Below are 12382 nucleotides of genomic sequence, written 5' to 3'. Positions count from 1 at the left end.
GAAGACTGGAGGGTAGCAAATGTGGTACCGCTGTTCAAAAAAGGTAGTAGGGATAACCCTGGAAATTATAGGCCGGTGAGTTTGACATCGGTGGTAGGGAAATTAATGGAAAAAGTACTTAGGGGTAGGATGTATGAGCATTTGGAGCGTTGCGGTCTGATTGGGGATACGCAACATGGCTTTGTTAGAGGGAGGTCTTGCCTTACGAATCTGGTGGAATTCTTTGAGGAGGTGACAAAAACGGTTGACGAGGGGAGAGCCATTGATGTCATCTATATGGATTTCAGTAAGGCGTTTGACAAAGTCCCTCATGGTAGGCTGGTAGAAAAGGTTAAGGCGCATGGGATACGAGGTCAGGTAGCTAGGTGGATTGAGAACTGGCTGGGTAATAGGAGACAGAGGGTAGTTGTGGAGGGGACTTTGTCCGGCTGGAGGCCAGTGACCAGTGGTGTGCCGCAGGGCTCAGTACTGGGACCTCTCCTCTTTGTAGTCTACATAAATGACTTGGAAGAGAGCGTAGGTGGTGTGATCAGCAAATTTGCTGATGACACCAAGATGGCAGGGTTGGCGGGTACCGAAGTGGATTGTGAGGTGATACAACAAGATATAGATAGGTTGGTGCATTGGGCAGATAGGTGGCAGATGGAATTTAATCCTGACAAATGCGAGGTGATGCATTTTGGAAGGAATAATGTAGAGAGGAGCTATGTGATTAAAGGTAGACAAATTAGGAGTATAGAAACACAGAGGGACCTGGGAGTGCAGGTTCACAAATCCATGAAGGTTGCGACACAAGTGGAGAATGTTGTCAGGAAGGCTTATGGAATGCTAGCCTTTATAGGAAGGGGTATAGAGTTTAAAAGCTGCCGTCTAATGCTTCAGTTGTACAGAACGTTGGTTAGACCGCATTTGGAGTACTGCGTCCAGTTCTGGTCACCTTACTACCGGGAGGACGTGGAGTCTCTGGAAAGGGTGCAGAGGAGGTTTACCAGGATGTTGCCTGGCATGGAGGGGCTGGGTCACGAGGAAAGGTTGGAGAAACTGGGACTGTTCTCCTTGGAAAGACGGAGATTGAGGGGGGACATGATAGAGGTATATAAGATACTGAAGGGAATAGACAGAGTCAATAGTGAGAGACTCCTCCCTAGATTGGTTACAAATACAAGAGGACATGATTTAAGGGTGAGGGGGGAGAGGTATAATTTGGATATGAGAGGAAGGTTCTTTACGCAGAGAGTTGTGGGGGTATGGAATGCGCTACCGAGTAGGGTGGTGGAGGCGGGAACGTTGGACTCGTTTAAGGTTCAGTTAGATAGGCACATGAGTGAAACGAGGATGGAGGGTTATGGTAGGGGTTATTAAATAAGGGTTAGAACCTCGGGAGACACCGGAAAGGCAGGCTTGTGATTAACGTTTTTGTCTTTTTATTCCGCAAGTGGAGGTCCACCTCGTTGTCAAACGAGGGGCATGCACACGGTGGGTCGTGCGTGGGCTGCTCTTGGAGGTTCCGGGAGTGGCCTAGTACTTCGTGTCAGTGTGTGTGCTTGATCCTGGACCGGTAGACGGGCGCCGCAACAGCTCGGTGACTAGCACTGCTAGCTGTGCAGATACATGGATTTGGGCCTGTGTCTGTGGGAGTTTGTGCATTCTCCCTGTGGATGCGTGGGTTTCCTCCGGGCGCTCCGGTTTCCTCCCACACCCCAAAGATATGCTCTTAGGCTGATTGGTTTTACCAAATTGACACTATTCTCCCCTGAATCTGGCTAAGTCAGGGGTTCTATTTGTAGATACGCAGGGTAGAATAGGTGTAGGGTGATGCGGCGGCGCGGGCTTGTTGGGCCGAAGGGCCTGTTTCCCGTGCTGGGTTGTTCTTTGTTTGTTTTTGTTATATCCCTACACATTTACCCACTAATCCCTCTAACCTACTCATCTCAGAAAACTAAGGAGCAATTTGCAGAAAGAGGCCATTCGGCCCATTGAGTCTGCACCGACCACAAACCCACCCAGGCCCTACCTCTATATCCTACCCACTAATTCAAGCATCTCAGGACACTAAGGTGTAATTTTAGCATTGCCAATCAACCTAACCCACACATCTTTGGACTGTGGGAGGAAACCAGAGCATCTGGAGGAAACCCACTCAGACTATGAGGACAATGTGCAAACTCCACACAAACAGTGACCCAAGTTGGGAATCAAACCCAGGTCCCTGGAGCTGTGAAGCAGCGGTGCTAACCACTGTGCTACCATGTTGGCTATTATTCCCCTTGAGATAATCTTCAAATTCTTGGGACGTTAGCTGTGGCACATTGTCACTGATTTAAATACCTTACGATGATTACTGGCTGTCCTATATTCTCCTCATTTGCTGTGTGTGAGCTCTGTAACTTCTGTTCATCCCTCCCTGACCATGTGTTTGGACACTGCCGACTGGGACCTACTTGCTTTGTTTGCCGGTAGGAAGTTGCACTTTCTTTTTAACTCACTCAGCCTTGTTGCTTACCGGCCGCTGCAGAGTTGGTCCCTGTCGTGGATCCTGCCCAGGTTTCTTGCCTGGTTTCTGTTTTTTTTTCATCCTGCCTCATCATCAGCTTAGTTATTGTGTTGTCTGTGGCTGGGGGGCTTGGCAGACATGGCGTGGGGGTTGCAGAGATCGGTTTCATTCAGGAGGTCCATACAAGATTTTCTAAAAGCAACTGGAGATTAATTTTTGAGGTGCACTGTACAGGCTCCAATCCCCAACTGCCAGCTGCCTGTGGCAGCCCTGGTGATGTTAAGAATAATCATATGACCATCCTCTTAAAGGGGCCACACACAGTAATTGCCCAAATACACAGCTGGCACAGTAAGTTGTTACTCCATTGTATGGGTCAGCAGCCAAGGATGCAGAGGGTGGCCTTGTTCCCTATTTGAGGCATGCACTCAATGTTACTTCTTCTTCAGAAAATATGAGCAATGTTGATTGTTCCATAATAAGAACATCATGGTTGCTTCCTAGTTGATGGTTGCTGAATCCATGATGACATGGTCAGATACTGACTGTGTGTAGAAATCAATTCTTTCCTGTTCATGAAGGTCATGATGTTTATATGAAGAGCCTTATTGGTCACACAAGTCCTCATGTGATTCTTTGCATCAAAGGGTCCCTGTTATCTGGTGGCGGTTTTGAAGCTTGAAGAGTTGAACCTTCCTTTCCATGGGGTTACCTATTGCAGCTGTCATATGTTTTACATATACACTGCAGGTTGCAGTTATATGTGGCAGATATCTTTGGGTTGACTTCAATGGGTACAGTTGAACTGAACAAAGGTTGTTCAGTTCTATGGAATAATCATCTTAACGTTGATGTTATTGCATACATCATTGTGAACAGATCACACAACTCTGGGCTACATGTTTTCAGAAGCAGGGGCAGTGAAAATGCAGCTCTTTTGACATGTCCAAGTACAAGCCTCATATTAATAGATGTATTCGAAATAACTTAGGCACATGTGTTTGTTGGTTCCATGTAAGTTACCTTTCTGAAACAAAGACAGAAAACTCTGCACAATCTCAATAGATCTGAGAGTATCTGTTGATGAGACAGAATTCAGTGAACATTTCAATTCTAGATGACCCTTCATCAGAGCTCTGTTCTCTCCCCACAGATGCTGTCAGACCTGCTGAGATTTTCCAGCATTTTCTGTTTTTGTTTCAGATTCCAGCATCCAAAGTATTTTGCTGTTATCTTGCTGTTAACTTTCTGATCTTGATTATGGTAGCATGTCCAGGGTACCTATTCCACATCTTTCAAAGAGACAGTGTAAAAGCTAATCTTATGAAAGAATAAGGAAGAAATGTATTGGGAATGGGGGGAAAAAAACTAAACATTAGTGCTGAAATGGAGTTCTTCCCAGCAAATTCAGTTAATGCCTTGTGAGAATTGTAATCAACACAGTAAAATCCTTCAAACATTTTATAAGAGGAATGCTTAGTTTTGTGGGCAGAACATTGCCCTCAATATCATAAAAACTTGGACTGAAAACTTTATTGTGAGAATTGAGACACTGTGTTCTGGCAATGCAGATCCATGAATTACTGTGACTGGGAAATCAGGTACAGCATGCATGCAAAGTCATTTTACCAGTAATATTGTGTGTCTCAAGACTTATCCTTTAGTGTCTGCTCTGTCTAATATCTCCACAATTGTAGAATCAAAATGTATTTTGATTATTAATTACATTGGCTGCAGAATGGAGCAATACAAATTCACAATGCAATTTTGTATGAGCATTGATAGTTTAAGACAAGAACGTTAAAGGAATGTGTGTTTTCTTCCATTTATCCAGACTTGAATTATTATTTTATATCAGGTCAGATATGACTGCAGTCCATTTGGTTCCTTTTTCTAATTCTACGTGCCCGAATTTCTGTATTTTTGATTTAATTTGTTTTATCCAAAGGTTTATTTACCTGCACACAGCATGTGCAAATGTGTAAAAGCAGAGGAATTCCCGCAGAGTTAATGGTCCCTAAGTTGTCATGCTCTGATATTTTCTCTGGCAAAGCTTTAGTGAATTCAAAAGCTACAATAGGATTGTGTTTATTTCCATTCTGTGCAGTTTCTCCTCAAAATTGGTGCACAAGAAAGAGTATTGTTTCAAATACTGTTATGGTATGCTGGAAATAGCTTTATTTTTATCTGTACTTGTATTTACTTACATCTGATGCAAGTGCCAATGAGCGTAGAAATCTTGCAGAATGATTCCAATGATGAGTATTCTTGTAATGGGAGAATGGGATTGAAAAACAATGTAGGACTTCTTTGAATGACACAAAGCCACCAAAGCCTAACTTGTGATCACAAACTATAGTTTACAGTATATTTTGATTTTTTTTAAAAATAAAGTTGATCCTCAGACATGACAGCCTATAAAGTTGAGACAAAATGTAGTGAACTGCCCAGCAAAATTTTCATTAGTCCACAGTAGTACAGTGGTTAGCATTGTTGCCTCACAACGCCAGCAACCCAAATTCAATTCCAGTCTCAGGTCACCATCTGTGTGGAGTTTGCACCTTCTCTCTGTGTCTGCATAGGTTTCATCTGGGTGCTCCAGCTTCCTCTCACAGTCCAAAGATGTGAGGGTTAGGTTGATTAGCCATGCTAAATTCACCCTAGTGTCAGGGGGATTAGCAGGGTAAATATGAGAGTTTAGGGGAATAGGGCCTGGTTGGGATTGTGATCAGTGCAGACTTGATGGACTGAACTTCTGCACTGTAGGAATTCTAATCTATGATTAGTGATGTGGAGTTTTGAAGGTAATTAGAATATCAAAACATTTGTTAGTGCTAACTGTTAGATACCAATTTTATTGGAATGAGCATTAATGAGAAAAGTCAGTAATTACATTAGGCACAGAAGTAATGGCCTTAAAAGAAATATTGGTGTTTGAAGGATTATCTATTAACACATTAGAGAAATGCAGTTGCCCAGGTCATGTCAATCTGACAGTTTAACAGAACTAGCTGACTAAAATAGGAATAATTGACGTAAGCCAGTGACTTTAAACCTGTAAACTGATCTAGGAGTTTGGGTGACATTTTCAAACCGTGTTATGTCTATACATTACTGCCAAGGAAACTTCCTACCATAGATCTTACAGCATTGAGATACAACAAACTTTCAGTAAACATACGCTGACAATTAAGGATGAAAAGTTGTTGTGAAATAAATAACAAAATTGGCGGAAGCGATCCTAGACGAGTTGACCGTTTGGACAGGGCACCTTCTGAAATAGTCAAGTAACAGCGGTAGAGGGAAGGCAGTGAGTAGCTCCTAACGATAAAGGCGATCTTAGCGAAACTGGAAAGGCGGAGAAATGGAACTCTGGTTTTAATAAGGGAGGCTCATTACTTTGTAACATTGAGTAATTGAATTGCAGTCCGGATGAGGGTGGGAGAGGGGGAAAGAGTTAGCAGCAGTACTGGAACTTACCTGATGCAAGTTGCATCCAGGCGCAGACTTTGTACACCGTGGCGGAGTTGCAAAAGAAAAAGAGACTGAAGCAAACAAGGCAGCCAATGATCAGAAGCATGGAGATGCCAACGAAGAACATGGCAGTTTTGAAGGCTCCCGAGGGGATGGAGCCGAAATCCAGGGCACTTCCCTTGCAGATCAACTCTCGGGTGAGTCCGTTGCCGATACAATAATGAAAAAGTCCGAAATAGCCAGCCTGGGGTGTGTTGATGCTATCTCCAATCCAATAAGGCTGGATAAAAATGACCACAGTGATAATAGCAAAACAAATAGTGAAAATAGCCCAGAGGACACCTATGGCTCTGGAATTCCTCATATAATTGGTGTGATAGATTTTGGCAGCCTCTTGGGCCGGGATCATTTTGTCCCCCATTCTTAAAACAGAGAAGGGTCTTAACCAGTGCTTTGCCCCTGTTCTGTCTCTCCCTCTCTCTCCTTTTGATGCGGATAGTCGTCACCTAAGATGCTTTCTCGCTGGCTTTTTCTTGAGTCATGTTGCTAAGGAAACGAAAAGCTGGGCTTGAACGAGACACAAATCAATGGTGCCGTCTCGACCTGTGTTCTTGCCTCGGGGTGCAGCTGAATTGCCCTGCTCCGGTGTTGTGTTCCCTGGAGCTGGGGAGGCGGGGAGGGGGAGAGAAGGTTTCTACAACTGGCAGTTTCAGCACCGTGGACAGCGGCTTCATCTGAACAGAGTTTTGAGGCTGACGCGAAATTGACGCACAGACGTGGCTCCCAAAGCAGACTTCGGGAAGTCTGGCTGATTAAAAAGGCAATAGCCTGCCTTTGTGAAAGTATCATTAGCGGTGGAGCCTGACAAGGAGTAACCCGAAGAATGCTTTCTTTTCTGAAATGTAATGTCCAAGTGTGGTTTGTGGCGGGTCCCACTGATGCCAAGCTTACGTTTTTGTTTTATTTATTAGTGTCGTAAGTGGGCTCAGGCTAACACGGCAATGGACTTGGTGTGAAAATCCCCTAGTCGCCACAGTCCAGCGGCTGTCCAAGTACACTAAGAGGCAATTTAGCATGGCCAGTGCACTTAATCCAGGACTGTGGGAGGAAACTCACACAGACACAGGGAGAATGTGCACACTCCACGCAGACAGTGACCCAAGCTGGAAATTGAAACTGGGTCCCTGGCAGCAGTGCTAACCATTCTGTCGCCCATGATAAAAGGGGTGGGGCAATATGCAGTACAATATAAATGAGAATAATTTTGGAGGAAATGAATGTGTTCCGACACACTATGATTATGCATTTCTGTGGGACCCACTGATATGACAATTGCCGTTTAAAGGTATTTCTTCTTCAGACAAAGGCATGCATTTCAAATGTCCAGCCACAATGGTAACTTTTTAGAATAAATATCACTTATTGGCATTTGGGAAAAGCTTATTTTTTGAATGAAAAATTCATGACATGTATGGATAAAATAGCTGTGGGGAAGATGTTTCCATTAGTAGGAGAGACAAGGATCCGAAGGCACAGCCTCAGAGTAAAGGGACCACTCTTCAGATGTGCAAGAATTTCTTCAGCCAGAGGGTGGTGAATTGATGGAATTTATTGTCACAGAAGGCTCTGGAGGCTAGATTATTGAGTGTGTTTAAGATAGCAATAGATAGTTCTTGATTGGTAAGGAGACCAAATGTTACAGGGAAAAGGCAGGAGAATGAGGTTGAGAAACTTATCAGCCATGTTTGAGTGATGAAGTAGGTTCAATGGGCTGAATGGCCTAATTTTATTCCTATATTCTTTAGTCTAATATCAGTAATAGATTCTATGATTCTAAGATTTCTTAAAAATTATGAAGTGTGCAGTTCTTCAGCATCAACATGAGATGTGAAATCAAATAAAAGCAAAAGTCACAAAAAACTGAACAAAATCTATCTCAGCTTATTTTCTGGCTACATATATTCAATGCCTGCCAAAATTACAGTTTGAGAGTGTGTTCCGCATTAAAAAAAATCTGAACTGTGCAGTTCCACAACAATATCACCATCCGTGACTTCCATCTGCATCCGCAAAAACGCCCGTCTGACCCCCTCACTATAGAGTCCCCTATTAACACTGCCTTCCTCCTTTCCTTACCTTTTTGAACTATTGGGTCGGGCTCAGCTCCAGAGACACGGCCACTGCTGCTTCCCCCAGGTGAGCTGTCCCCCCCAGCAGTGCTCAGACAGAAGTACTTTTTATGAAGGGGCACATCCACCGGGGTGCTCTCCATCACCTGAGCTTTCCCCTTCCTAACAGTTATCCACTTGCCTTCCTCCTGTGGCCCCGGTGTGACTACCTGCCAGTAGCTCCTGTCAATCACCTCCTCATTTTCTCTAACCAGACGAAGGTACAGGCTCAGTCGGCAGTTAGAAGACAAATGCAATGTTAGCATTTGTGTCACGAGGGCTAGGATACAAGAGCAGGATTGTACTTCTGAGGTTGTATAGGGCTATGGTCAGACCCCATTTGGAGTATTGTGAGCAGTTTTGGTCTCCGTATCTAAGAAAGGATGTGCTGGCCTTGGAAAGGGTCCAGAGGAGGTTCTCAAGAATGATCCCTGGAGTGAAGAGCTTGTCGTGTGAGGAACGCGTTGAGGACTCTGGGTCTGTACTTGATGGAGTTTAGAAGGATGAGGGGGAATCTTATTGAAACTCACAGAATACTGTGAGGCCTGGATAGAGTGAACATGAAGAGGATGGTTCCATTAGTAGGAAGAACTAGAACCAGAGGACGCAACCTCAGGCTAAAGGGACAATCCTTTAAAAGAGAGATGGGGAAGAATTTCTTCAGCCAGAGCATGGGAATCTGTGGAACCCTTGCCACAAAAGGTTCTGGAGGACAGGTCATTGAGTGTCTTTAAGATAGAGATAGATAGGTTCTTGATTAATAAGGGAATCAGGGGTTATGGGGAAAAGGCAGGAGAATGGGAATGAGAAAAATATCAGCCATGATTGAATGGTGGAGCAGACTTGAAGGGCCAAGTGGCCTAATTCTGCTCCTATGTCTTATAGTCTTATAGTATAACAAAGTCAATTGTTAATATATTTTGAAATTGTGAGCCTAACTGTAGTGGTTTGTTGGTCATAGCAGTTTTAAATCTTGAACATTATTTTGAACCTACAAACAAATAAGATGACTAAGATAAACATCAAGATCATGCATAGTTAGGTAACTGCCTTTCTCTGCATCAACTTTGCTCTCTGTATTTACCATCAGGGTTTTACAATCTGGAGTGATCAGCCACTGCAGTAAATGCTGTGGTCAATACTTTGAAGTTTGAAGATTTATACTGGTGCTGCTAACAATCATGCCTTGTAAAATACTAACACCGATACAGTGGCTGTTGGAGAGATCTGATAATGTTATCACATCACGAGTATATGGATTCAGAAGGATCACCCCTCTCCTCTTCTACGTGTCTCTGCAGCTGATATCAAGAAAAAAAAATCTTACCAGAGTCTCATTATAAACCATGCATCTTTTGCTGCTTTTTCTTTCTTCTGTGTAACTGCTTCAAATGTACCTTTCTCTATTATGTCAAGTGTCAAATGCTTTTCTTTCAAAAGCAGTACAATAAAAACAGCAAACTTCATAAAGGGAATCTATATTCCACTGATTTTCTTATTCTTCTTGATATATAGTCATATAATTGAATGAAAATTTGTTAAGTACAAACTGTTCTCAATAAAATTTGAAACATGAGCTGTATCACACAACTTCTTAATTTTCTCCCACAATGTAAGCATTGTCTTAATTCTTGATAGTGTCTCGAGAATGGGCGGCAAGGTGGCACAGTGCTTAGTGCTGCTGCTTCACAGGTCAGTGGATTGTTGTTTAATTCCTGGCTTGGGTCATCGTCTGTGCAGAGTCTGCATGTTCTCCCCGTGTCTGCATGGGTTTCCTCTGGGCGCTCTGCTTTCCTCCCACAGTCTGAAAGACTTGTTAGTTAGGTGCATTGGCCATGCTAAATTCTCTCCCAGTCTACCTGAACAGGAGCCGGAGTGTGGCGACTGGGGGATTTTCACAGGAACTTCATTACAGTGTTAATGTAAAACTACTTGTGATACTAATAAATAAACTTTAAACTTAGAATGATATCTTAGAAATCCCTTCCAACTGTTCTAAATGTGAGCACATCAGTGGCAGCAGCTCACTCTCGGATGCCTTCTGCATTTGAAAATGATTCTCTTAAGGTGCTTCACCTAATCACTTTTCTCCCCACCTCTCCTCTTCCGAAGCACATTGTTTCATTTTTAGTATACATTTCCACTGGTGCTGGGTGCTCCCCACCACCTCAGCACTATTTGGTTTATTTGATCATGATGAGAGATGGGAACTGAAATCAAGTGCAATCCATTCCACACATATACATATCAAACAATTGTTATTATATAGCAATTGGAGTGCAAATGGTGGCTTGTTTTCTCCTCCTAAATCCAGTGATTGCTGATGTTAACTTGAACACCCCTGCACCAGCTAAGATCAGCATGGTAAAAAGTTCTGAAAACATTCGATGGTTGGTCCTGATTTAAATCATACCATTTTGTGCATGCATTCTCAGAGGAACCAGAGATTACTTAGTCCAGCCTAGCCCCATTTCTTATTCCTTTCTCCATACAATCTGGATGTAGTAAACCTATAAGGGTGATTTTTCTGACTTGATGCGCTCAGTGGACAGTCTAATCCACCAAGAACGTAAATCCAAAATTCAGGTGTATTATCATTGGTGGGACATTATTTTTAAGTGGAACGCATTCCGTGTTTCCAATCTGTAAATCTGATGGGCTTTGATGTTACAAAGCCATAATTTTAGCTGAGACAGATTTTGTTCAGCTTTTCATGATTTTAGTTTCTATTTGATTTCACATCTCATGTTGATACTGAAAAACTGCACATTTCACAATGTTTGAGAAATATTATTGACACATGTCATGCTTTCTTCTTTCTAGAATAAACTGTCCCAAATCCCGATAAATGGTATTTATTCTAAAAAGTTATCATGATAGTTCAATTATGAGCAGCACAGTGGCTAGCACTGCTGCCTCACAGCACCAGGGATCCAGGTTCAATCCTGGCCTCGTGTTATTGTCGTGTTATTCTCCACGTGTCTGCATGGGTTTCCTCCGGGTGCTCTGGTTTCCTCCCACAGTCCAAAGATGTGTGGGTTAGGTTGATTGTTCATGATAAATTGACTCTAGTGTCAGGGGATTAGCAGGGTAAATATGTGGGGTCACAATGATAGGGCCTGGATGGGATTGCAGTTGGTGCAGACTCGATAGGCTGAATGGCCTCCTTCTGCACTGAAGGGATTGTTTGATAATTCATGTACGATTCATAGTTAAAAATGAACTCTCGACATTGTACTAATTCATTGCAAAAGCAATGGACTGAAGGGAATAAAAATTCAGATTGCTGGATAAACATTTTTATACAGATCTACAAAACAACGAAGTTTATTCTTAAATCAACAGTGTTTTCAAAGAATAGATACATTTGAATTTAAGTGCACATGTGCTTCCTAAAAGTATTCCACCTGATTTCATAGGAGGCAAATTATTTCACAATATACTGGGTATGTTAAAAAAGATCACTATTTGATCTGTTAGCTCGGGCGACATGGTGGCACAGTGGTTAGCACTGCTGCCTCACAGCCCTATAGACCCAAGTTCGATTCCTGGCTGTGCAAAGTCTGCACGTTCTCCCAGTTTCTGTGTGGGTTTCCTCCAGGTACTCTGCTTTCCTCCCACAGTCTGAAAGATTGGCCATGCTAAATTCTCCCCTAGTGTAGTACCCAAACAGGTGTCAGAGTATGGCAACTAGGGGATTTTCACAGTAACATCATTGCAGTGTTAATGTAATGACACTAACAAGTACACTTCAACAACTAAACCCGATAAAATGTTTTGGAATTTAAATCCAGGTTAAACTTAGTCACTCACCTTAGTGTGTTATTGAATATTTATATTTCATCTGTAGTGCACAATGTAGTGCTATTATTGCAACATTTTCTGAATATAATAATGTCCCATTGAGGTCACTAAATTACTTTATGATTGCCAGCTCATAATTCATATTGGATTTGCCACTCCTCAATCACTCTGCTAAAATTTCAATATTCATACTCTTAATAGCTGGGATAGTATTGAAGGGAAGAAAGAGCTGGCAAGTGATGTGGCAGTCCCCATTGACTTGAATAGCCTGACTGAAAAATTCTGCTTTCCCTTATTCAACGGAATTAAGGACATTTTGTATTGTGTGACTGTCTGTACCCACAAAATCTATTGCTTGGTTAAAAAATGTAAATGTTATAACATTTATTATTTCTTTACATATTGTTTGACAGTCTCAATAAAAGGAACACAAACAGAGCAT

At 42.5% G+C, this 12382-nt stretch overlaps 1 protein-coding gene across 1 annotated transcript in view; it reads right to left on the bottom strand.

The window, feature by feature from the left end:
* LOC145356771 (LHFPL tetraspan subfamily member 5 protein-like) overlaps positions 1-6424 on the bottom strand; it is a 121787-nt gene extending 115363 nt beyond the window's left edge. The window contains exon 1 of the mRNA XM_080209638.1: positions 5975-6424. Coding sequence (XP_080065764.1) covers positions 5975-6389 — 415 coding nt within the window. The 5' untranslated portion in view covers positions 6390-6424. The remainder of the gene's footprint in view (positions 1-5974) is intronic.
* Positions 6425-12382: the final 5958 nt, after the last annotated feature.

The sequence above is a fragment of the Carcharhinus amblyrhynchos genome, chromosome 22, assembly GCF_965287045.1.
Source record: "Carcharhinus amblyrhynchos chromosome 22, sCarAmb.v2.hapA, whole genome shotgun sequence".
Taxonomy (NCBI): Eukaryota; Metazoa; Chordata; class Chondrichthyes; order Carcharhiniformes; family Carcharhinidae; genus Carcharhinus; species Carcharhinus amblyrhynchos.
This window is presented reverse-complemented; position numbering and strand designations above follow the sequence as displayed.